The sequence below is a fragment of the Panthera leo genome, chromosome F2 (assembly GCF_018350215.1).
Source record: "Panthera leo isolate Ple1 chromosome F2, P.leo_Ple1_pat1.1, whole genome shotgun sequence".
NCBI classification, from domain to species: Eukaryota; Metazoa; Chordata; class Mammalia; order Carnivora; family Felidae; genus Panthera; species Panthera leo.
Genome location: NC_056695.1, coordinates 18,362,726 through 18,388,415, shown reverse-complemented (window position 1 = coordinate 18,388,415; position 25,690 = coordinate 18,362,726). Strand labels below are relative to the sequence as shown.

General features: G+C 41.2%; 1 protein-coding gene and 1 long non-coding RNA gene across 3 annotated transcripts in view; one reads left to right on the top strand and one right to left on the bottom strand.

Moving 5' to 3' along the window:
- The first annotated feature begins 5,444 nt into the window (after positions 1 to 5,444).
- CPA6 (carboxypeptidase A6) overlaps positions 5,445 to 25,690 on the top strand; it is a 364,246-nt gene continuing 344,000 nt past the window's right edge. For both annotated transcript variants that reach the window (XM_042924104.1, XM_042924103.1), the window contains exon 1: positions 5,445 to 5,782. In XM_042924104.1, the coding sequence (XP_042780038.1) occupies positions 5,667 to 5,782 (116 nt within the window). In that variant the 5' untranslated portion in view covers positions 5,445 to 5,666. The remainder of the gene's footprint in view (positions 5,783 to 25,690) is intronic.
- Positions 22,706 to 23,781, bottom strand: LOC122211028. Its single transcript, XR_006198428.1, has 2 exons — positions 23,694 to 23,781; positions 22,706 to 23,197 (listed from the first exon to the last, which is right to left on the bottom strand). It is a non-coding gene; the product is annotated as an uncharacterized LOC122211028 (long non-coding RNA).

Sequence of the window (25,690 nt, the reverse complement as noted above, 5' to 3'; positions counted from 1 at the left end):
AGATAAAAATGAAAATGTTTTCAAGGGCCTTGAAGGCCAAACTTAGGACCCTGAATGCTGCTCTTTATCCTGTCTTGACTGGAGAAAGGACTGTAAATTTTGAACAGGACTTCTTTGCCTATGCTATTCCCTCTACCAGCAATGGTCTCGTCTTCACCCTCACTCCCACCACCACCCTTTTCTTGCTATGGCCGGCTCTTCATATTTGCTTTGAAGGTCCACTTCCTCAGAACACCCTGCATATGTAATCTACTCCCCCTTAACTTTCTGTCACAGAATCTGTGATTTGTTTGCATATAATTAATTCAACCACCAAGTGTAACTCTGTATTTATTTATCTACCTAGCTCTTCACCAGCACCAACTTTCACAAACTCAAGGACCACATCCTTTGTATTTGTTTATGATGTTTCCTTGATAATTATGGCCACCTCTCTCCAGCTTTCCTATCTTAATACAGCCAAACCCTTCCTTCCCTTCCAGACCCACATCAAGTCAGTCTCATCCACAAAACTATTCCAGCCATTTCTGTCCACAGCACATCAAGAAGAGAGAGGGCCAACACCCCTGTGAATGTCAACTTTGTAAGCAGTTAAAAAATAGGAGAGGGACTCTAAGAAAGAGAGGAATAGAGGAGACAATGTCCCCAATCACAAGAAAGAAGAGTTTCAAATGGGGCAGGGGCGTGGTGGTGGTGGTGGTGATAAATAGCCTTAGAAACCATACAAATGCAGAATGACAACAAAGGGTTTCCCACTTAGAAATAACCATGGATCTTTAAGAGAAAGTTTCATAAGTGTTCAGGATGGAAAGCATACTAATAAGCATAATAATAATAAGCATCATAAGTAGGGATGGAAAGCATTTTGTCAGAATTCAAGAGTGTGCTTTTGAGAAGTCTGGAAATAGAAGAAAGGTAGGTTGCATTTAAAGATAGGAGAAATATGGATAGTTGACAAGAGAAAGATTAAAGATGTAGAGGCAAGAAGGGATGGCTGATGGTGTTGAATAAGAGAGTTGGGTGGGAGTCATTAGTGATGCATTGTTAAAGGAAGCTTCACAACATTCTTCACAGAATTGCCAAGACTGCATAAGGCAGTAACTTAACATCACATGTGCCAATTCCTCATGTGTTGGAACAATAGCAAAAGGCCATAAAAGATGCCTGACAAGCAACAGGTCTGTGTTAATAAGACATTGAGGAATGAGCACAAAACCAACTGAGGTAATTGGGGGGTTGCCCAACCATACCCATTTAACTTCTCCTCCATTTATCTTTACCAAAATAAATTTTCAGGGCTTTCATTCATATACTTAAGAAAATGTTTTGCAAAATCTTTCCCTACAACATCATAGAATTCAGATTGAGAAAGGGCATTAACGTTATGTAATCAGCAATGGGCAGGAGATGTGAATAGACATTTCTCCAAAGAAGACACAGATGGCCAACAGGCACATGAACAGGCACATGAAAAGATGAAAAGATGCTCAATATCATTAACCATCAGGAAAATGCAAAATAAAGCCACAATAAGATATTACCTTATACCTGTCAGAATGGCTATCATCAGAAAAACAAGAAATAACAAGTGTTGGCCAGATTGTGGAGAGAAGGGACCCTCTTACTGTTGGTGGGAATGTAAATAGGCACAGTCACTATGGAAAACAGTATGGGGGTTCTTCAAAAAGCTAAAAATAGAATTACTCTATGATCTAGTAATTGCACAAATGGGTATATACCTAAAAAATACAACAACACTAATTCAAAGGGATACATGCACCCCTATGTTTATTGCAGCATTATTTTTAATAACCAAACCATGGAAGCAGCCCAAGTGTCCACTGATATATGAATGGATAAAGAAGATGTGGTATATATACAAAATGGAATATTATTCAGTCATAAAAAGGAATTAAATCTTAACATTTGCAACAACACGGATGGAGCCAGAGAATATGGTGCTAAGTGAAATAAGTCAGTCAGAGAAAGACAAATACCATATGATTTCACTTGTATGTGGAATTTTAGAAACAAAACAAACAAGTAACGTGGGGGGGGGGGGAGAAAGACACACTGAGAAATACACTCTTAACTGTAGAGAACAAACTAATGGTTACCAGAGCAGAGGTGGGTAGGAGGATGTTTGAAACAGGTGATGGGGATTAAAGAGTACACGTATCATGATGAGCACTATGTATAGAATTATTGAATCACTGTATTATGCCCCTAATATACCATTAATAGAACACTGTATGTTAACTAACTAGAATTTAAATTAAAAACTTAATAAAGAAAAAAAAGAAAATGAAAACACTAACTTGAAAAGATATATGCACTCCCATGTTCAATGCAACATTAATTACAACGGTCAAGACACAGAAAAAACCAAAATGTCTGTCAATAGATGAATGGATAAAGAAGATGTGGTATATACATACATATATATATATACAACAGTAATAACCATAAAAAAAGAATGAAATCTCGCCATTTATGACAACGTGGATGAACCCAAAGGGTATTATGCTTAGTGAAATAAGTCAGACCGAGAAAGACAAATACTGTATGATTTCACTTATGTGTGGAATTTAAACAACAAAACAAAACCAGACTCAGATAAACAAAACAGAATGATGGTTTCCAGAGGAGAGGAAGATTTGGAGGTGGAGGGAGGGGGGTGAATAGGTGAAGGGGACCAAGAGGTATAAACTTCTAGTTATAAAATAAATAAGCCACGGCAATAATAATGTACAGCATAGGGGATATAGTCAATGTCGTATTAGGTTTCTGTGGTGACAGATGGTAACTGGACTAATTGTGGTCACTATTTCATAATATATATAGATGTTGAATCACTATGTTATACATATGAAACTAAAATAATGTTGTGTGCTAACTACACTTCAATAAAAAAAACTTATCTAATCATGGACAACAATGCACCCAAATCAAGAATGACATTTTCTTTTCCAACTGTAGTTTCCTTTTGCTTCTCTGTAGGGTAGTATTTCTTTTTAAAACATTTCACTCTTCCACTAAAATATGACAAAGGCGTAGTCAATAAATAGAAATTCTCATCTTTCCATGTCCAAATCTCTAACTGGTTTAATAATTCACTCCCTCTCAGTGCCTAAAAAATGGGACTTTTATCTTTGAATCTATCTGTAAAGCCATTCTCTTCCCCTCCCACTTGCTAAATGGACTCCATTTATCACTCATTTTATGGGAGCTTATCTAATCCAGGAGAAGTTTGATCAGATAACCTGGTCCTTAGAAAACCAGAGGAAGATTGCTAGGAATGACTTCTATTGTTTGAGAATTTCTCTTTGATCTGAAATTTTTAGGAAGGCCACAGGATGTCTCCAGGGTCTCTTGCATTTTTGATGGTCCAGGAAATGATTACCCTGATCTCAGAGTCTGCAGAGTCTTTGCTGAACGTGCTCACTGGATTAATCCTTCAGAATGATTTGAGGATGAGCTTAATCCCCAGTCAGAGACCGAACATTCCTAGTTTAATGTTGTGATATAATATGACAGATTTATACATTGTTCTGACATAATGAAATGCAAAGGAATGAAGTGTTTTATTTACAAAATAACCTCTTATTTCCACAGTTCATTCATAGTTACACAGGCTTTCTTGACCTTGTCACAATGGCCCCAGGAAGCATCGCCATGAACCTTGCAGAACAGCCTGACCACTTTACAAAGACCAGAGCATTGGGCCAGAAAGTCATGAGGGAAGGAAACAACAACAAACAAACAAGAAACAAAACCAGGAGACCTGGGACCATGCACTCCTCAAGAGCCTCCATCCTTTGCTCTGTGTGGATACAGAAGTCACAGAGTAAATGTTGAATGAATCCCTTCTCAGGTTCATCATTCACTCAACAAACATTGCTGATCATTGCTTCAGCAAACATTGTGTTCTCTCTAGGAGATATAAGGAAGTGCGTACAAAGATGAAAGGGGTACCGTTCTACACTCAAGGAGAAGGCAGCCTCGAGAGAGAACGAGGCAAATACTTCAATTCAATGTACTGTACCCTACAGTAGAAAACATACAGGTATTAGAGAGGGGGTCACAGAGAAGAGATTAAACTAATCCTGGGGTAGTTAAGAAAGCCTTAGAGAATCATTTTAACTGAAAATCATTTCAGCTGTGTTATAAACCAAACTCCTGTGAGTTTGGTTCAACTCCCCATGTAGAGACCATGGGGAAAGATTGGGTACTTTGTCTTCTAAACAGTGTTCTGGCTATAATATTAGAGGGTACAGAATCCTTGGCTATGACTCTTCAGGAAATTTGGAAAGTGTTTGAGTGAGTGTATAGAGAGACACTGATTCCCACTCTCTTCCAGAGTAGTACAGGGCCTTGGCATGGGGAATAACAGGAGTCACTCTAGATAACGCCGTTCTTATTTACTAGAGCAAAGTACGTGCCCCCAGATGGGTTTTCTGGTATATCTGGGTAGGAGCAAGTGGATAAAAAAAAAGAAATGCCTTTTTCATCATCAAAGGTTTTTATTCCCACCTAGTTTTGAGAGAGAGGAGAAAAAGCAGACCTCATTCTCAAGTACAGCTCTGCTCAAAATGTGGTGGAAACATCAGCAGCATGAGCATCACCTGAAAGCTTGTTAGAAATGCAGAATCTCAGGCCCCAGGCCCAGACTACTGCATCAGAGGCTGCAGTTCAACAATCCACAGGTGATTTGATTTCTATGCCTGTTAAAGTTTGAGAAGCTCCGCTCTAGACCAACGTGGTGGTTGAACACTGCAATCACCTGAGGAGGCTTTTAAATTACTGATCCCACCCCCAGGAGTTCTGATTTAAATGGTCTGGCTTCCTAAATGATTCCAAATGTGAGAGAAGGTAGTAAAGCACGTGGAAGCCTCCTGTTCCCTATAAGAACCTCTGAAATCGTGGCGGGTCTGGGTGCTGCTGACGGGGAGTGGTAGGAAGAGCTTCCTGAAGCCCAGCGAAGCGGCTGCCTCTTCATACAGGTAGGAGCCGGGACCAGGCTGTCTGTTCAGGTTCAGGGGCTGGGCTTACCCTTGGGCACGAACTCGTTAGGGCTATTCACCAGGCACTTCAGTATGTGGAATCCATGTAGAAATTTGTTATGGTAGATCAAAACCTTAAGCCTGGAATGTTCTACGTATGCCTACGTGTTTAGCTCATCCTCGGGCAAATCATTTGCATTCAGAGGAGGGTCCTGCGCTGTGGAAGGTAATAGAAAGGGAAAGGTCCGAGAAAAGCCAGGGGCTTAAAGCTGTCAAGCAAGAGGCAAATAAGAAACCAGAGAGGAGTTACTCAAAGGATGCAGCACCCAGGGAACCCCAGCCATGAGTCAGCACAGGGGAGGCCCAGCCCCTTCTAGGGGAGCCTGATTGAGGATCAGGCTCAGCTGCTGGGCTGGGCAGTGCGTGCTGCTGCTTCTCGTCCCAAGACCAAGTCTTAATGGCAACTTCCCTTCCTCGGCTGCTTAGACTTTTTTTCACCCCTGTGGCTGGAAAGAAGTGTCACATTTTACTCTTAGCTCTCTCCCCCCACCCCCTCCCAGAGAGCATTTGCCCATGGGGGGGGGGGGGGGCGCGGCACTGTGAGCTCCCTCCAGCCTCGGGTGACTGCTGTAAGTAACTTTCAGCTCCTCTCCTTGTAACACCATGACGTTCCTCCGGAAGCCTAGGAGCCGGACAGCTGCTTTTCTGCCTCTCTCCCTGCTCTTTTTGAAGATTCTGCAACCAGGGCACAGCCACCTTTATAGCAACCGCTACGCTGGGTGAGTGGAGCGACTTTCATTCCCTATATGGCTTTTAGTTGGAGGAGGGGGCTGATTTGCTCCTGAACATGCCTCACTTTTTTCCCCCACGTCTGTGGTTTCTGTGTGAATCTGTACACTTTCCTGGTCACCTAACGTAAAATGTGCGTGCAGCTCCCGGCTCTTGGGTTTAGCTCACTGAGAGAATGTGACGGTCCCAACTGTAGCTTTTCATACTTCTGATAGTGTGCCAGCCTGTGGCCCGCAGTTGAATGAGATTCTGTCCTTGGAGGAGCCATGGCCAGTATTTGCGGTGTTTGCCTTGGTTGATGCTCCGTAGGAAAGATGCTGTTGTTTCATGTGAACTATGACCTGAAAATGAAGACTTCTTCAGAATTGTACACAGGAGTGGTTGAAACTCCATAGTGATTGAGAACGGTGTGCGAGAGTGCGCGAGAGTGTGCGGGCGTACTTGCTAACCTACGGAGTAGTTACTAGATCTTCAAATCTGAACAGTGCAAATGAGCCAACTCAAAATAAGCAGAATAAAAGTAGCCAATTGTGAAGCTATCGTATTTTTCTCAAGGGAGGAACTTAAACGGGGAAAACAATGAGGTACCTCCCCACCCCCACACAGGTTAGGGTACTTCATGTTTGCCTCTCATAAGGAGGCCCAGGGCTGCGTATAAAGCAGTGTGACTATGCACTTTATTCTGAAGGCTTGCTGTGGAATATACGGCAAGCGCTTTGCTCCTATTTGCAGGGGGGGTGGTTCTTTGAATCTGGAAGTTAGGGCATTGCTGCATTTTTAAAGCAGGAATGAACCTTCGATGGCTCACCTAGTTCAACTGCATTTTACAGAGGAGGAAAACCAGGATCTTTGGCCCAATCCTTCAATAACTACCAGTTGAGGAAAGTTTTTCACCTGGATGTGGACTAGGACCAGGTAGTGCCTGGGATCTTAAGGCAAAGTTGTTTTTAACAGGAATGCTGTAAAGAAGAGTTCAGAAGTATGACCCTGAGAAAGCAAATGTTTCCCTTGCTCAAAGAATCTAAGCACTGCCTTCACGGTGTCTCCTGAATACAGTGCTTGCAGAGGAAAGTTCAGAAAAGCTGTCCTTCATTTTAGGGGGTGCAGGCTGGGGGTGGAGGCCTTGGCTGAGATAAGGGCTATAGATAACTCAATCCCCAGTTTTTACACCAGGGTGTTCCCGGGAGGCACAGAAAGCCATGAACATCTGAAGGCTGCTTTCCAGACTCCTAGACACATGGTATAGGCTTTACATTCTGTAGTGTCATTGCCCTTGGAGATCTGGGCAAGGGAACCATGTTTAATGACTGGTGGTACAGGCCCGGCTGTAGAATTTACCCACTCTCCTGGCTGGCGTCAGACCAGGTGATAATCTATCTTGGGGCCTGTGTGACCTAGGATTGCTCCTCCATTCAGCTGTGGCCCTGTTCTTGATTATCTCAGTTATGTGGTGTTGACCAAGTTCCCAGACCTGCTTCAGCGGAGCAGGTGTGTGCACTTCCCTAAGTGCCGCTTAGAGGAAATGACTCCAATAGTGGAGACCTGGCTTTAGGGTTTGCTACCACTGGAACCTTCCTGGAGGAAGCTGAACTACCTTGTCTATTCTGCAGTGAAAGCCTCAGTTGCTGTTTTCCCTTTGGCTGCTATGTAAGTTAGTCCCAAATGTATAAATTACCAAATGTCTGAAAGTTGGAGGAAAAAGCTGAAACACTCAAAACTTAAAGTAGCCTTGTCCATCACTGTGGAAGCCTAGAGTTGCTGTAAAACCAGGAGTGTCTCCGAACACTCCCATCAAAAATGGGTTTTAACTTTGCTTTATTCTCATTCTCTCCTTACCAAAGACAGAAATGCCACTTTGGTTTGGGATTATTTTGCTTTATTTACTCAGGAACTACTTTGTGCAAGTCTAGCTCTTCCGCAAATAAAAACCTGATGAAGGTGCACCTGGGTGGCCAGTCTGTTAAGCTGTCTCTTGACCTTGGCTCCAGTCAGGGTCTCACCGTCATGAAATTGAGCCTCGCGTCCTGCTTGGATTCTCCCTCCCTCTCGCAATACTTTTTTTTTTTTTTTTTTTTTTAAACACTAAAAACCTGATGGATGACCTGGTGGAATAGTTAAGCCCCTATGAGGGGCTCGAACTCCCAAATTGTGAGATCATGACCTGAGCTGAGATCAAGAGTCAGATGCTTAACCAACTGTGCTACCAAGGCACCCCTGGAGCACCCCTATTTCTTGAATGTTAGTAAATCATTTTTGTATGTCTTGGTTGAATCTAATAAGCAATTATCATTTGTGGGACTCTCTACCTGAATAAAACAGAACACTCCAGGCAGACCAGCATGCTTCCTGAGTGCAGCTAATGAGCTCAGTCCTCTTTCTACATAAACTAGTAACAGTTGTGTAATGCCAATTGTATAATGCTTAGTAAGTGGCAAATTGAATCATCTGGGGGTGGGGGAGGAATTAGACCAGGAAAACTTGACAAAAGTTAATACCTTTTTAAAGAGCTGTATTACATATTTACAAGAGAAATCTTAATACGTAGAAAAAGAATGAAGCCAAGTACACAAATTTCAAATGGTATTGATGGATACTGTCAGAAGACTTCAGGGATTACAAATCCATAGTCGAACATCTCTGTCTTTAACACCAGTCAGTGGGATTCCTACACAAGCAACACTGCTTTTTTTTTTTTTTTTCTCTCCTTGCCATGAATTCCTGGAAGCAGACTTATTGGTTCTGTGATTATATCTGAAGCAAAAAAACAAGTATCTTGTGCATCACCTGAAATCTGTGCGCATGTGTGCGTATACTCTAAGACCACGAAACAAATTCTGGAAATGGTGTAAAATCAAAGTGGGTATGATTTTAAGAACTACAGTATCTTCTTCGTGCCAGTCAATGAGCGTAACGTTTAAAAGTCCAGAAGTTCAACTGCCTGGGTTTCCATTTCTGCTTTGCCACTGTTAGTAGCTCTGTTACCTGGGGGCAAGCTCCTTAACCTCTCTGACCCTCCGTTTCCTTATCTGGGATAATGGAGATAATCGGAAAACCTTCCTCAAATTGTGAGGATTGAATGCAGTAGGAGGTTATTGTATGGTTCTTGACACTAAGTTAACAGGGTAATAAAGTAGCTAATACTTTCCAATACTTGATATCAACTGTTTTAAAAATTTCTGAACAACCTCATGTAATTCTGGGTATCCCTGTTTTCCAGATAAGCTAAATGAGGTACAGACTGGGTAAAACCCAAGTTCAGAGCTAACTAACCCAAAGTCACTATACGAGCAGAGATCGGATTCTAACCCAGCTGGGCGTGACCTGACAAGCTCTATTTCATACTATCCCCTGTCTAGATACAAGGGAGGGAGAGGGAAAGAACTGCTCTTAAGGAAAACTGAAGGTTTAACCTTGTTTGGGGAACTGCTAGTTTCAGGATAAGGTATGGATTATGTAGATAAGAACCACAACTAAACCTTCAGTTTTATCTAGGGTGAGGAGTCACTGATGTCTACCTGCTTTTCTAATAAGGGATAGGAAATGGAAGATGAAGGAATTTTAGATGGTCACTACAAAGCACAGAAAGTAGCCAGGGATGTGTGCCTTCCTTCAAGTAATACCTTGTGCCAAGAACCGTGACCAACAAAGTCCATGCTGATGGTCTTCAGCTTAGTAAAGAAAATCGCCCCACACACAACCTTAGTAGACCATGTATAAATGTTGTATGGGATGATCAGACTATAAGTATTGAAGTAATCTCTGAACCGAGAAGGGAGGAATAGAAATCTCTTCCAGGCCTTGCCTATTTCTGGTCCCCCAGCCCTGCTATAGCTCAGCTGGGTCGGAGAGAACATATGTCCTGCTGCCAAGATCTTGAACCCACTGGTATTGATCTGCCTGCCAAGACCTCACACACTCCTTCCTCATTCTGCCCTGCACATTTTGAAGACCCCTGTCTCTGTGTGGTTATTTCCCCTCTTAGGGGAGCAGCTTCAAGGACTAAGTATCTTTCCCATGACCATAGGTACATGTGTGCAGGACTGGTTCCAGCCCACTAGCCAGCTGGTGCATTCTGCTTAGGGTCCATGCTATACCCAGCCCCAACCCTGTTGTCCCCACTGCCACCCCCCACCCTAGTAACTTGTCAACTTCACTAGTCCTTCATGGACATAGGATCTGGAGATGGAAGACTTGAAGGAAATAAAGGGGTGGTAGTGGTTGTTTTAAAGCCATTTGGTCCTTGAAATGCTATAAGCAAGGAGGTTCCCAATTGGGATGTGACTTATTGAAGAGATAACTGAGAAATCCAGTGACTCAGTAGCATAGATTGAATTTCAGAGGCCTTGTATTTTCCACCTTACCTCTCTGGTTATTCCCCTAAATGTCTCAACAGCACAGCTTTTTATTCTTAACCCTGGATGGTGGCTTCATTTTAATGTCCTTAACTTCCAGAAACTTGGGGCTAGAGTTGGAGATCAAATTGATTGTGCAAATCTGAGTCCTCCTCTGTTGGCAGTTAAAGCTCTTTTCTGGTAGGATGGTCAGAAATCCTGATTTGCCCAAGACTGGCAATCTGCTGTTCTGGCCTGGTAATTGGCAATGCCCCATTTCAGTCTGAGCAGGGTCCTTATTTGGATGGTAAATCATGGGTTCAGCCTTCTTATTCACTATATTTGCCTTTTTAATGAGCTTTACTTCATGTCCTCAACTATTCAGAGAGCAAATTTAGCTCCTTATATTCCTATAAAAAGTATCCTACTTGTCCTTGCCTCTCCTTTGCAACAGCTACCAGTTGTGTTCAGGATTTCCTTATCTCTGCCTAGATTAAGGTAGTTTTCTCCTGATCTACCTTTATCTAGTCCATTATCACACTGATGATCTTCCTAAAATAAGACTGTGTTCCTCTTTTAGTCCAAGATCTACTGTGGCTCCCTGTTGCCAACCACATCAAATCTAGAATCCCTTGCCTGGCCTTCAAGGCCTCTGTGTCAGTCTCCCTGGTCCTCTTGTCTTGATTTCACTCTTCCTCAGCCTCGAGACTCCTCTATATCAGGTCAGAGAAATAGCTTCAGCATTGCTTCATCCTTAAAACAGGTAGGCTCCATTCATCATGAGGGCCTAAAGCAAGAATGAGCCATCTCAGATCATGAATGATAGATTGAAATGTGATACAGATTTGGGGCATTAGGAATTAAGGATGTACAGTGGGTTTTAAGGCTGGTTTTGAACCTATTCTTCACAAGTCAGCATGTGGCCAATAAAATAGTTCTTCAGTATTCTCTGGAAGTTCCTTTGAGTTCTTGGCCCTTATAAACGGGAGAATAACTTTAGTTTTCCTTCTGCATTAGATCAAAGTGCAACTTGTAGGTGCTGGTTATCAGCTGTTTATACCCAAAGCTTTATTCCCTGCAGTCTCCTCTGTGTGTTGAGGCCTCTTGCTTTGCTTGCAATGCTGCAGGTCTCTATTCCTCTGACCTGAGCTCCCCATGGAGTACTGCCTGTCTGGGATCTGCATTCCCTCTGTCACTGAGCTAGTAGAAAGAGAAGTGTTTTATGTGCTTCTGGACCACTTTCTCCTTGGAGCCCAATCTGATAATGGAGCCTTTATTGTATGGCACCCAGATACATTCTGGGTAATACCATTAAGCATAATCACTTCCACTCCCTGAAAAGCAAGGAAGGAGGTTACTATTTCAGAACTTCAGTCTATATTGTAAAAGCTACATAAAGCATTAAATTTTTTGCCTGTGTAAATGGAACCGCTGATCAGAGAATGTATCGTGACTTGTTATGTTCATTATGAGCACTCAGATGACTGGTTTATAGGATTAGAATTTGCATTGCCAAACATCCCTGCCCGATTTGCCTCTGGGCATCAGCTTCTTAGGATAAAGTAGAATGTAAACTATGAAGTTTTCAGGTAGTTCTGGGTAGTAAATTTCATAAATGATTTTACTAAAAGTTCAAGCAAACTTCTAAGTGGCTGTCTTAGGCAAAATTACTGGTTTTTTTTTTTTTTTCTCCATGTACTTTGAAAATAGTAAAATATTATCTGTTATTGAGGATACTGTTGAGTTGTAGGCTTCTTTTTCTATAACCCCAAATCTCGATGGTTTAAACAAGAAATTTCTTCTTTAGAAATCCATGCAGGTATAGTTGGTGGTACCAGAGAACTAGGCTCTCTGTCCTGTCTCTCTGCCATGCTCAACACTCCCAAGTGTGATTCAGTGAATCTTCTAGCTCTTGGAGTCCAGCCAGCAGGCCCATAGAAAGGGTCAGTCACTCTCCTTTAAGACAACAGTCCTTTAATGTCCCTCCCTACTGGCCACAGTTGATTAGAGGCCTTTGGCTGCATAGAAGACTATGAAATAATGGCTGGAGGTGGAGAAGGGGGGTGTTGGGGAGAACACACTAGGAAATCAGCATCTCTCCATGGTCACCCTGATACTTAATAACTACCTACCCATTTTCCCTTCTACTTGGTTCTTCTAAAGTAGTGTATCCAGATGGGCTTCTATAATTCTGTACTTCATGTGGATTCAAAATGTGCATTTTTATTCTGTAAATGGTTTTGAAGTCAGTGTCAGAACTGAAAGAGACCACAAAATAAGAGCTCAGTCCCCTTACTGAATATGTGAAGAAGCCCAGCTTCAAAATAAGATTTGCAGAGCTGGGCGGGACTTGTAGCATTCCTAACTGTTAAACAGTTTGGTGAATCCAGAAATCTTAGTCTTCCCTATTCCCTAGGGTTATTGGGGATGAAGTAAAGGGATTTGGCAAGGCCGAGAAGTGCTTAATGAGGGAGGATTTCATTTCATTTCCATAAATACTTGTAGTGTATCTGGCCCTCTGCTCATCTGGGACTACAGATAAAGGAGCAGTTCATGTGCATGGCGTAATGAGTAACTTGGGCAAGTAAACAATTCAACTCTGGCATCACTGTGCCCACAGACAAAACTCTGTGCTGACCAAGTACAGGAGAAGGTCACTTAATCTAGGACAAAGAGTGGAGAAAGTCAAAAAAGGCTCTTTGGCTGTGAGAGGAGTTAAGATAATCTGGACTCAAAGTCAATTATTAAATATGCAAGATATTTTACATTTTTCTTTTGAATGATTGGGAGTCCAAGGACCTGGCTCTCCTCTCGGTCATAAAGAACAAATAGAAATTAGGTTAAGGCTTTCGAGGCATTGAGAATATATTTCCTGTGCAAAGAACTACAGGTGAGCATTCAGTCCAAGTCTAGAAAATCAGAGTAATTATGGCCAAAATGCCATTTCTCTGGGAGGGAGGAGAGGTGAGGTAAGCCTTCAAGGTCATGAAACCCTTTATGTCCCATAATATGGAGTTCTGGTTTCTCCCAAAGATGACAGGGTGCTAATCAAGAGTTTTACAAAGGAAATTTAGAGGACTTTTTTTCTTCCTCCTGAAGAAAGCTCCCTCTGCCATCATTGAGAAGGGAAGACTTGAAAGCTAAAGATTTGGAGCCAAAAGAATGGATATCCTAGTAACCACAGCAATACGTGGCAGAGCCTGGCTTCTGACAGTAATCAAAAGGAAAGGAGGGAACCAATTAAATAATTACATAGTTTTCACAATTGGGTAACTAAAGGAGATAAGCAGAAATAGTGTAAAATGATCCTTAGGATTGGGTAACAGAACTGAGCTCTTTGCAGAGAAGGTAAGTACTTCAGCTCTGTAGTTTGAGGTAACTATAAAGTGCCCAACTGAATAGATGGCTCTGAAGCTCAAGAGCTCTCTAGGCTGTGGAATATATGCCAGTAACTTATGTATAAATATAATTTCTTAACCACAAGTGTATAACGGAACATCTAGGAAGCACTCATTACATGAAGAACAAAGTGCCAAAACCAAGGTGGAACCGGGTAGTGGGGTTGAGGGGTGGGACAGCCAGTCAGAGAAACAAAATAGGCCAATAAAGAAACCCAGGGAAATATTCTAGAAAGGTGAGGCCAGTCACATTAAATACAACAAAGCAGTATCCATTGGCTTGGCCATTAAAGACCTCAAATCGTGTTCTCCTTAGAGGTGCTCTTGGTGGAATGAATGGTGAGGGAAATCCAGAGCATAAGTTGAGGAACAAATGGTATGTGAGAAAATCAGGGAGTGTAGACTGTAATTTCAAGAAGCCTATCCATGAAGTGGGAAGTGGGAGTAGAGACTTGACAACTAGTGGAACGGGTTTTGTTCCTGCTTTTACTAAAGGTAGGGGAGTATGTCCATGTTTCATGTCAGGTGGTAGGAATGAGAAGAGAAACACTGTACATAAGAAATGGAGTTGGGTCTCCTCTACACTGGGTTAGCTGGCTTCTTTCCTCTTTTTTTTTTTTTTTTTTTTTTTTTTTTTTTTAAGTCCTGGTCCTATGAAGACCTAAATGACCTGATAAAAGATTGTTTTGTTTTTTAAATTTAAATTTTATAGTGCAGAGCATTCCCATACACCCTTTACCCAGTGTCCTCTGTTAACATATTACAAAATGAAGTACTTTGTAAATTGGGATATAAACTAGAGTATTAAGTAAAGTGTCTAATACTAGTTGGAAAGGTTCTCATGTAGGTAACCAGTTATAAAATTGATTCATCTTCTTGGGACTGAAAGATCTGTGAGAATATCTCCATGTCATCTTAGCCAAAAAATGGGGCTCCTTTCTCCCTCTTCCTGTCAGTTACCTAAGGATTGGAGGTCCTCTTCCATCGTTTCAGTCCTTCCATCCTTCCTCCTCCCACTACGCTTAGCAAGTACCAGCGATACCAATGATGCCTTATTCCTTATCCCCAAGGAGGGTTAGAAGTACTCAAGGTAGAGTGAGCAGCAGGGTCTGTTTCTTGAGGGCTGAGATTTTAGTCCAATGATGTGAATGGATCATGAAAATGTGACTGTATCAGATGGACCACCCTCTTCCTGCTCTTTCTGGACCTTTAACATACACGTTGTATTTTGTTTTTCTGTTTGTTTCAAGTTTATCTTTCTAAAGACCCAGACGGCGTGAGTGGGGGGAAGGACAGAGAGGGAGGAGAGAATCCTAAGCAGGCTCTGTGCTATAAGCACAGAGCCCAACATGGGGCTCAAACTCTCAAAACTGCGATATCATGACTTGAGTGAAACTGTGAGTCAGATGCTTAAGCAACTGAGCCACCCAGGTGGCTTTTCTATTTTTATAGAAGGCACTTCAGCCTTCTATTGCCAACTGCTAAATGATAGAATGTGTGGTACCATAGAGGTTTCCTCAGCAGATGCTTATTTTTGCACTTCACCTGTGACCACTTGTACTTGTGACCTCATTTGCCATGTTTTCACATCCCCTATCTACCTTCTAGGTTTTCTTATCTAATTCATGAATCCTCTAAATGTCTAAGTTCCCACTTGAGATTTTTGTGAAAGTAATGAAGACACAGTTTGTAGTAGGATAGGCTGTAATAAGACCCTAACCATATCAGTCCTTTTTCCATGGAAGGTACGTGTGGATGATGTGATTGCAATTTACTTGGCATCAAAATTACTAAACATATGGAAGTTTAGAGGCATTTGGGACAAGCCTGTGTAGCAAGATGTTTGGAGTAAGAAACTTGATGAAAAAATTTATTCTATGCCCTTGACTTACAGGACAGAAAAGCAGGACACGGGGAACTGGACTCTCCCGTGTGAATTTTCAGGTCTCTGTCAGTAAAAGGGGAATGACTGCAAATGACAAGTAGAAAATCATCTTAATAGACCATTGGATAGAAAAACTACTTCTGCGTTTCAGAGAGAAATACAGCCTGCCTGGCTTCCTTTGCCTAAAATGAGGGTGTTCATCCCCTCAGAACTTAATTTGCCTTCATAATCGTTCTTGTAAAACCTCCCCAGTTAATTCAAGCCCTTACTCTACTTCACCTCCCTTCCTCCCATCCTGGACCCCAAACCTTTTGCTAATAAGAGCAGAGATGCATAGCATTACTGAGGAGATGGAGGTGATGTGGGTGTAGAGCCTGAGTTCTCTCAGCTTCCATCCTCTCTAACTCAAACCACATAGGTCCCTGTCCCACCTCTTTCCAAGACCATTTCTGTTATTCAGTCAGCGCTGTTTTTTCAAAGTATAGTTGACAGTGCCATTAACTTCAGGTGTACAACATCGTGATTTGGCAAGTTGACACCTTAGGCTCTGCTCTTCAGAGCAAGTGTAGCTACCATCTGTCGCTGTACAATGTTGTTACAATATCATGAACTATTTCCCTATGCTGTGCGTGTCATCCCAGTGACTTCTTTATTCCATACCAGAAGCCTCCAGAAGCCTTGCCCTTTCACTCATAGTGCCCATCCCCCACCCCTCCCTTCTGGCCATCATCAGTGTGTCCTCTGTATCTGAATCTGTTTCTGTTCTGTTTTTTAGATTCCAATGCATAAGTGAAATCAGCTTTTTTTTCCTCTAACTTCTTTCACTTAGCATAATAACCTTAGGGCCATCCATGTTGTTGTGAATGGCAGGATTTCCTCCATTTTTTTTTTGACAAATATTCCTGTGTGTGTACACATCACATCTTAATGCACAATGGGGTTGTTTCCATATCTGGTCTATTCTGAATGTTGTAATAAGTACAGGGGTACATCTATCTCCTTAGTATATTCCTTTTCTTTGAGTAGATCTCTAGAAGAATTACTGGGTCATACGGTATTTCTATTTTCTGAGAACCCTCCATAGTTTCTGAAAACTATGGTGCATGGCTATTCCAGTGTACATTCCCACCAATAGCACATGAGGGTTCCCTTTTCTCCACACTCGCACCGACACTTGTTACATCTTTTTGATTTTTAGCCATCCTGATAAGTGTGGGGTGAGCTCTCAATGTGATTTTGATCTGCGTTTCCCTGATTAGTCACGTTGAGCATCTTCTTATGTGTCTGTTGGCTACCTATAGGTCATCTTTGGAGAACTGTATATCTAGGTTCTCTGCCTATTTTTAATCGGATTATTCTGGGATAATCCCAGCACCAAGTGGGCACGGTTGCAACTGAGCTATTGATGGTTAGTACTTTTTTTTTTTTCTTTCTGCTCCTCCCCCTTCAAATAACCCTCTATTTCCTTTTTCTTTATCTCCAAAGATGACCCAGATTATCCTGGGATTCTGTGGAGTTGTATTCTCAATGGGTTACTATCTAAAATACATAATGGGAAGAGATCACATGCAAGTTTCTTCCCCCATTCAGTAGGTTGCCTTCTCCTGTTGATGGTTTCCTTTGCTGCGCTAAGCATTTCATTTTGGTGGAGTCCTAATAGTTTTTGCTCTTGTTTCCCTTGTCTAAGGAGACTGATCTAGAAAAATACTGCTAAGGCTGACGTCAAAGAAATTACTGCCTAGGTTTTCTTCTAAGATTTTTATGGTTTTCAGGTCTCCTATTTAGGCCCTCAATCTATTTTTTTGAGGGTGTGTGAGTGGAAGTGGTCCATTTCATTCTTTGTTAAATAGCTGACCAGATTTCCCAGCACCATTTGCTGAAGAGCCCATCTTTTTCCTGTTGTATATTCTTTCCTCCTTTGTCTGTAGGCCACGTAAGTGTGGGTTTATTTCTGCGTTCTCTACTGTTGTGTTGCTCTTGTCCGTTTTTGCCCTAGTACCGTACGGTTTTGATTACTATAGTTTTGTAGTATATCTTGAAATCTGATCTTGTGATCTCTCCAGTTTTGTGTCCCTTTCCCCCCTCCCTGCCCAAGATTGCTTTGGCTATTTGGGTGTTCTGTGGTTCCATATAAACTTTAGTATTCTAGCTCTTTTAAACAAAGTATGTTGATAGGGATTGCACTGGATCCATAGATTGCTTTGGGTAGTATGGACACTTCTTAACAACGTTTTTCCAATTCATGAGCATGGAATATGTGTCTTTATTCAGTGGTAGTTTTTAGAGGACAGGTGTTTTACCTCTTGGACTAAATTTATTCTAGGGGTTTTGTTTGATACTAGTCAACACTATGAGTGCCAACCATGTGCCCAGTACTATTTTAAAACCTAAGAACACAGAAATCTAGGTGCTGGGAATGACAGCACTGCTTTAGGCACTAGTGAATAAATCCCTCCTGGATTTACATTCTAATTAGATGACAAAAAATTAAACCATAGTGCTAAGATAAAGATTATGAAGATAAAGCGTAGATCAGGGATAAAGAATGTCAAGAGAAAAGAATAAAAGCCTAGGAGCCATGTGAATATCTGAGGATAGAAATTTCCAGGCAGAGGAAATAGCAAATAGAAATGGCAAATAGCCTGTTTGCCATATATCCTTCGACATTGGTCCTCAGACAAGCAGCATCAGCATCACCTGGGAACTTAGAAATGCAGATTTTCATGTCACCCACTAATCCCCTCCCCCAACTCCCTGTGAGGAAACTCCTGGGGTGGGGGCATCTGGGTGGCTCAGTCAGTTAAGCTTCTGACTTTGGCTCAGGTCATGATCTCCCAGCTCGTGGGTTCAAGCCCAGCTTCAGGCTCTGTGCTGACCGTGCAGAGCCTGGAGTCTGCTTCAGAATCTGCCCCACATTAAAACAAAAACAAAAAACTTCTGGGGTGAATCTAGCAATATGGGCTTTAACATATTGTAAGCATAATGTTTGAGAACCCCTGTGGAAAACAAGCACCAAGTGGGCATGGCTGCAACTGAGCTATTGATGGTAGTAGTTACTTTTTTTTTTTTCCCCCCTGCCCCTCCCTTTCAAATAACTCTTTCCTTTTTCTTTATACTGTAAAACCTTTCACAGTCCCTTCCACCTCTTCCTCTGTGACCCACAATTCTGGGTAATCCCTCCTTTTCCCTCCCTCTGGAGCCTGCCTGCCTTTCATGAGCCAGTTCAAACACTACTCCTCAGACAGGGGTTCCTTGATCCCACCAATCAGCTGTGATTGCTCCCCCTCAGTGATCCCATAGTACTTGATCTGTCCTTGAGTGCAATCACCAACAGACTGCTGGGTATTAGTAGCTTCTGGTGGGTGTCCTATCTTTCCTTTTCAAGGAAGAAAATTGTTGTACAAGCAAGTTGAAAATAAGGTGCTAGATTTCCTTTGTATTCTACCAGTCTCTAAATAGTATTTGGCATGTTCAGTAGAAGTTTAGGTGAATGGAAGGGGGTAGGAAAGGATTGGGGAAGGCAGGCAAGGAAGGAAACTAATAAATTTAGGAATTCAACTGCTGACATTTGCAGGCAGTTCTGCCAGACCAGATTTCATAATGATAAAGACAGTAGTGAGAAATAGAAACCATTTGCCCCCTCAGGGCTGCGGGGGGCGGGTGGGGGGGGGGAATGTGGGGATCTGGAGAGCTGCCACTTCTATGTACCTTTGCGTGATATTCCCCACTCTCCTGTCATTGTCTCCCTGTTCCATGCATTTCAGGTATCACTCAAATGGTTACCTAATTTTGGTCACAGATATTTTGCTTCTCAGCCTCTTAAAATTTGTTTTTAACAGCATTGAATTTTAGGGAGATCTGAGGCCAAGCTGCTATTTCCTGTATAGTTGCCAGAATGGGCACCAGCTGGTCAACTTTTGTTAGCCATTGCCATTTTACCAAATTTAGAGAAGTAATCCTTGACTTTGTCATTTTATTCTCTAAGGAAAACCTGTGAACTCCTTTAAAATTACACAGGACTTCTAAGTCCTCAATTCATGTTGAGTTTAACCTCTTGAGTCTTTGAATTTTTGTGAACCAAAGGCCTTCCGATTTATCTCCAATTTTATGGTCCATGTATTTCCTTTTAGCTCCTCTTTGTCTAACTGCAGTAAGAATGTAAGTTTGCAGTTCCTATACTGTTAACCCGTTCAGATCTCTGTATAAATTCTAAGCACCACAAAAAACCAAATGGCCCTGGAGAATACAGGTTAGCTTCCTTTAAAATAAGTCTAACAATTGGGCGCCTGGGTGGCTCAGTCTGTTGAGCGTCTGACTTGGGCTCAGGTCATGATCTTGCAGTTCGTGACTTCGAGCCCTGCATCGGGCTCTGTGCTGACAGCTCAGAGCCTGGAGCCTGCTTCAGACTTTGCATCTCCCTCTCTCTCTGCCCCTTTCCTTCTTATGCTCTGTCTCTGTGTGTGTGTCTCTCTCTCTCTCTCTCTCTCTCTCTCAAAAGTGAATAAACGTTAAAATTTTTTTTTGTTAATCTAACAATGAAAATTTGAACAGACAGAATTGATCAAATAGAATGCCATGTGGTTCAAAGTGTCCTCAAATTTACAGCATTTAAGTGGAGTTCAGCATGCTTCGCATGGCAGTATTCAAGTTTTAGTAAAATCTGAATGTCTAGCTAGAAATTGTGAGGAAATTGGTCTCTGTGAGGATTTCTATCTGTCAAAGTCTGACTTGAGCTAAGGAGTTGTGGAAGAAGGAGATGAGGACCAACTGAGAAATGGTAAGAAGGTCCCAAAGTTGGAGAATTACCTTCCAGTAGTGAAAATGGTTTCTCTAGAAAACATGACCTGCCAAATGACTTGCCATCATCTTGGCCTTTGTGGGTGCATGTGTATGTGAAAAAGCATCTGGTTTTGTCCTTTAATGAAACTTCTCTATAGAACATCTACAGGATGAATAGCTTACCATGGGCCCAGCAACTAGTAGGTTGGTTCTTTCTAGAAAAGGCCTCTTTATGAGGAAAAAAAAGTTAAATGCTAAAATGGAATTACCAATTCAACCAACTCCCCAACTCCCCCATTAAGTATTTCTAAACCAGTGTAAAGATGCAAAACCAATATAATGGCCCAGTCTCATTTCTGTAACAGTAAGATTGCTATAAATAAAAAATGACTTAAATACTTAAAGGCTTTTATATTTAACACATGCCACTTATTTATAGGTTATTCAGATTCTGGTAAATGCATTGCATCGTGAAGTATTACTCCTAGTATTCTTCTCATAGTACAATGGAAATCAGTTCATTTCGCCCCACCTAAAAATACCGGTTAACTTCAAAAAATAAAAACAAAAGCAGGGCCCATGACAATCATGCACCCTAAGTGGTAAGACGCGTAAACTCTCCTTACCTGCTATCACTATGAAGGATAACATAGTCCTTAGTTTTTCAAATGGTAATTGATATCTCTCAAACTTTGTGGAGCACCTTTATATTCTTAACCAACTGGTTTTAATTAGGCTGAGAAGCTTACAGTGGTGCCCATTTAAACCTTTGACTAAGGCTTGCATGCCTGCCTTTTTTTTTTTTTTTTTTTTTTTTTTTTTGCCTTTAATAGAGGCAAATAATTGTTTTCTTCCCTGGTGTGTATTTTCCAGAATATCCCTTAACTTTCTCCAGAGGTCTCAGAATGCTCTTCAGTAGTACTTCTCACTTTGCACTGTAATTGTCTGTTACTTTTTTTTCCTTCCCGAGTAACCTATTCTTTGGGAATAAAGAACCTCTTAAGTTTGATCTCTACACAAACTGCCAATACCTGTAAGTTTTGTTACTTTTCTACCCACTGAAGTTGAACCACACTAAGGTACCAATATCCGTCTATCTGAAACAATTTCATATGGTTCAACCTAGTATAAGCTTTGAGAACTTTTTTTCTTGCTGTGGAAATACTAGCAGTTTACATGCAGTTTTTCCATTGAAATACCAAGAATTCATCAAGTTTACAGTGTATTGCCAGAGCTTCTCAAACTTGGAGCAGATGAATCCCCAGGGGATCTTAACCTGCAGACTTGGCTTCAGGAAGACTGGGGTAAGGCCTGAGATTCTGCATTCCTAACAAGCTCCCAGGTGGGGCCCATGCTGTGGTTCATGGACCATGCTTAGAATAGCATGTTCTGGACTACAGTATGAGGAGTTGACATGTAAATTCTAGATCTGCTATTAGCTATCTGACTTGGTCACTTAATTTTTCTGGGCCTTTCTGTAACACGCAGAGATTCAGTTAAATGGTCTATTCCTTCCAAGTCCAAGGATCTGCTCAGATCCTATTTAAGTGACTAGAGTATACAGCATAAAGGTTAGGAGCCACCAGCTCAATCCTCAGCCTGGGGTTAAGCATCCCAGCTTTTCCACTTACTGTGTAACCTTAGAGAGTTACCTAATCTCTGTGCCTCATTTTCCTCATCTGTAAGACTGAACTAACATTAAATTTATACGTGGAGTGTTTAGGACCGAGCCTAACACATAAACATAAGCTATTTTCAACACTAATATATCCTCTGTAGTGTCCTTTCTAACAAGCTTTCCTAAGGGAATAACCTGAAATGTGAGTAAATACTTAGTGTATGGAAAGAGGTTTATCACCAATTTCATCAAAACCTAGGAAGCTACATCTATTTTCAACAATATGAAAAGGGTTAGAGTACATATTATGGAATGTGCCTATTATAAGGGTTCAAGATACAATTTGAAATGGTGAGAAAACAGGATGTAGAACTGTTCTAACAGGTCAAGTTGAGGATTTCTTATCTGGTTAACTCGGGAGAAATGCCCTAAAATATTAAGTGATTGTTATGACCCAAGTAACAGTGTTACAGGTGACTTTTTTCTTCCTATATTTATGAATTCTGTATGAAGTACGAACAACTTACATTCAGCAAAAAACTTATCTTTAACATGTGTAAATCTCCCCATCCCGCAATAATAAGGATTTCAGCTTCTGTTATGCCAAAACAGTTCCAGAAGCATTACAAATAAAAATCAGAAGTCAGTCACTTAACACAGCACTCAGTGCCAAACTAATGACTGAAAAGAAAAACGGACATGCTCATTTTTTAAGTTCTGAGCAAAAATGAGATGGTTGGGTATTGAAACATTAAATGGCCAAAGCGGCTGCCTTGCTGAGTGTCAGAGATACCGAGGAAACTGGAAAACACAGGAGCAGGACTTGAGACTTTTCAGTTTAGAATAATGTCGGAAACAACCAGCATCGTAGTGGTATGTGTGTGTAAGTAGACTTTCAAATAGAAATTTGGTGGTCTCCATACCACACGGATTCAATTTGTGTTTAGGTTTTCATTTAGAAGGTAACATAATGGGTCAGGAAAAACACATTTGAAGTGACTGGAGGGAAAATCCATTATACTTTTTAGATCTATTCCTTAGATGTATTTTTCCCAGACTGAGCTAGCCCATTCATATCTTAAGAAACTCAGGAAAAATACTTGCTAGTAGTCTTCTTAACCATCAGTTTCTCTTCAAAGCTGCCATGATCATAACTGGAACCTAGTCTAGGTTGAATGTCTTCTGATTTGCCAAAGAAGATTGGGGGCTATTTCATCTTGTCTCTGTAGGACATGGATTGAGAAAAGTTTGCATAAACTTTTCTATGCCACTGTCAGGCAAAATTCCTCATCCTTAATTCATACTTTTCAGTACTTTGCGCTTCTCATGTTGTGAGTAGACCTCCTCTGATTTATGGATGTTTCTCTCCCTTCCCAGTAATCTCAACCTGAAAACTAGAAGAAAAAGAACGTCTGAATAAAAACTACTTTTCAATCACTGGCAAATCATTTTTCTTTGCCTCTCACTCCTGCATTCTAGAACCTTGATTAAAGGGATTTCTGCCTTTTAAAACCCAGGCGTTTTCTTAAAGAAAATTGGAAAGATTAGCTTTGCAGCTAACTTTGTGACTGATTGCAGTGTAACTCTGGGTAACAAATTGTCATACAGAAAAAAAAATGGTCTAACACCTATCAACACTCTCATCCTTTAACTTCTGTGTATGTTTTATAATGTAGTGGTATTAAAGACATGTAGGTAAGTTAAGCACAGTAACCTGCCTTGTCTGTGGAAGTATGTTCCAAGACCTTCATTGGAGCCCTGAAACTGCAGATCGTACTGAACCCTTCATATACTAGACCTATTTTCCTGTACATAAATACCTATGATAAAGGTAAACTTCCAAATTAAGTACAATAAGAAGTGGAAAATAAACCGAATTGAATTACATACACTGTAATAAAAGATGAATGCAGTCCCTCTCTAAACACTGTACTGTAATCACCCTTCTTGTAATGGGAGACCAACTGCCTCTGAGATAACTTGAAGTGGGGTCAATGACCCTGGGCATTGTGAAGTCACTATGAACACTACTGACCTTTCTGAGGATTTGTCAGGATTATCTGCTTCCAGACCAGTTGGTTGCAGGTAACTGAAAACAAGGATAAGGGGAGAGTACCATATGTAGAAACTATTGTGAGCATGCCCATTCATGGAGTTCTGAAAAATGATGGAATTTTGAGATCACCACTTTCAAGTCTGCCAACAAAAGCATAATAGTGGAACCTATATTTATCAAATTCTCATTGAGCTCCTATATGTTCCAAGTTGTTCCAGATGTTAGGAATCCATAGGCCTAGGAATAAATAAGGTGGGCAAAGCCCCAATTCTTGTGAAGCCCGTAAAAGAGCTAGACTATGTACGAGTGAACAAAGAGGCATGATCTAAGATACTGTGACTTTCACTTACTCAATGTAGGTTTGTTAATTATCTGCTATGAGCCTAGCACTGTGCTAAGCATCCCACCAAAAAATGTGGTCCTTTCATTGTGTTTCTACTCCACTTGAGGTGGCAGACCTTAATTACAACTGTGATATAAAGAAATATTAGGGTACTACCTATTCAGGGGAGGCGGGAACTAATAAGGCAGAAAGGTCTTTTTGAGGATGTTATTCAAGGCAGGGCTTTGAATGATGCTGATTTACTGAAGTAGCTTTATAGCAGAAGGTAGTTGGTAAGAGCTGTGCTGTCTCCAAGTAAGGGATAAGGAGCAAGGGGTCTCTGATGCTCCCACTGATCAGATTATTTTTAACTGTAGATTTAAAGAAGATTCTGGTCCAAAGACTGCTATCTAATACCTTAGGCCTTACAAAGTACTTGCAAACTCTCAGGTGTTCCACATCTACACTGGAATATAAGGAAGTGCTTTAAATCCTGTATATAAAAGCAACACAAGTGCCTTTTTTCTTTTAATTTTTAATGTTTATTTTTGAGAGGGGGAAGGGACAGAGGGACACACAGAATCCAAGGCAGGCTCCAGCCTCTGAGTTGTCAGCACAGAGCCCGATGTGGGGCTCAAAATTACGAACTGCAAGATCATATCCTGAGCTGAAGTCGGATGCTTAACCGACTGAGCCACCCAGGTGCCCCCACAAGTGCCTTTCCTAAACTCAATTTCTAAACTATAAAACTGGATGTGATCCTTCCACTGTAGGGTATACCTGAAATTGTGAATGGTGCTCAGTGGGGCTCCCTGCTCCGTGTACAGAATTTTCTGAATATTCATTATGGACTTGAAGAGACCGTGGGGCTGCTGGGAGTTGGCTGCAGAGTTGAAAGAGAAGGCTGGAGGGAAATGTCAAAAGGAAACTCACAATGTGATTAGTAGGTGTATGAAGCTTACCAAAGACCACACACCACCTGAGGAAATCAGACCCAAGTGCCAAGAAGCTCTATAGGCAGAGAACAGATGGGAGGAGGGGGCACCTCATATAGGAGACCCACCTCCTATTCAACAATCTGATGTAAACATGTACTCTGTCTATATTTTAAACACTAGAATCCTCAGACTGAGTCAGGGTGGGGAAAAAATCACTGCCTTTTATTTTTTCCTTTTGCCTGTACTGTATCTGTTTTTGAGAGAATCCTGTATCAGGAATGTTAATCATTTAGTGTAAAAAAAAAAAAAAAAAAAAAAAACAAAACACAAAACTATATGATGCAATCTATCATTTCCTTTTTTTCCTGTAAGGCAAAAGACTAAATCTTAATGGTTATAAATTCAAATCTACCTTAATTCTTTTGTGGCATATAGATTTATCTTGTTTAAACTGTCAAGCATCTCTTCTCACTGATATGAATATTCTGGCATTTTTTTTTCTTCTGACTTTGCTGTGTTTCGATCTTTATGTGGAATTTCCTTTGTACATGGTGTGCAGAAGAATATTTTA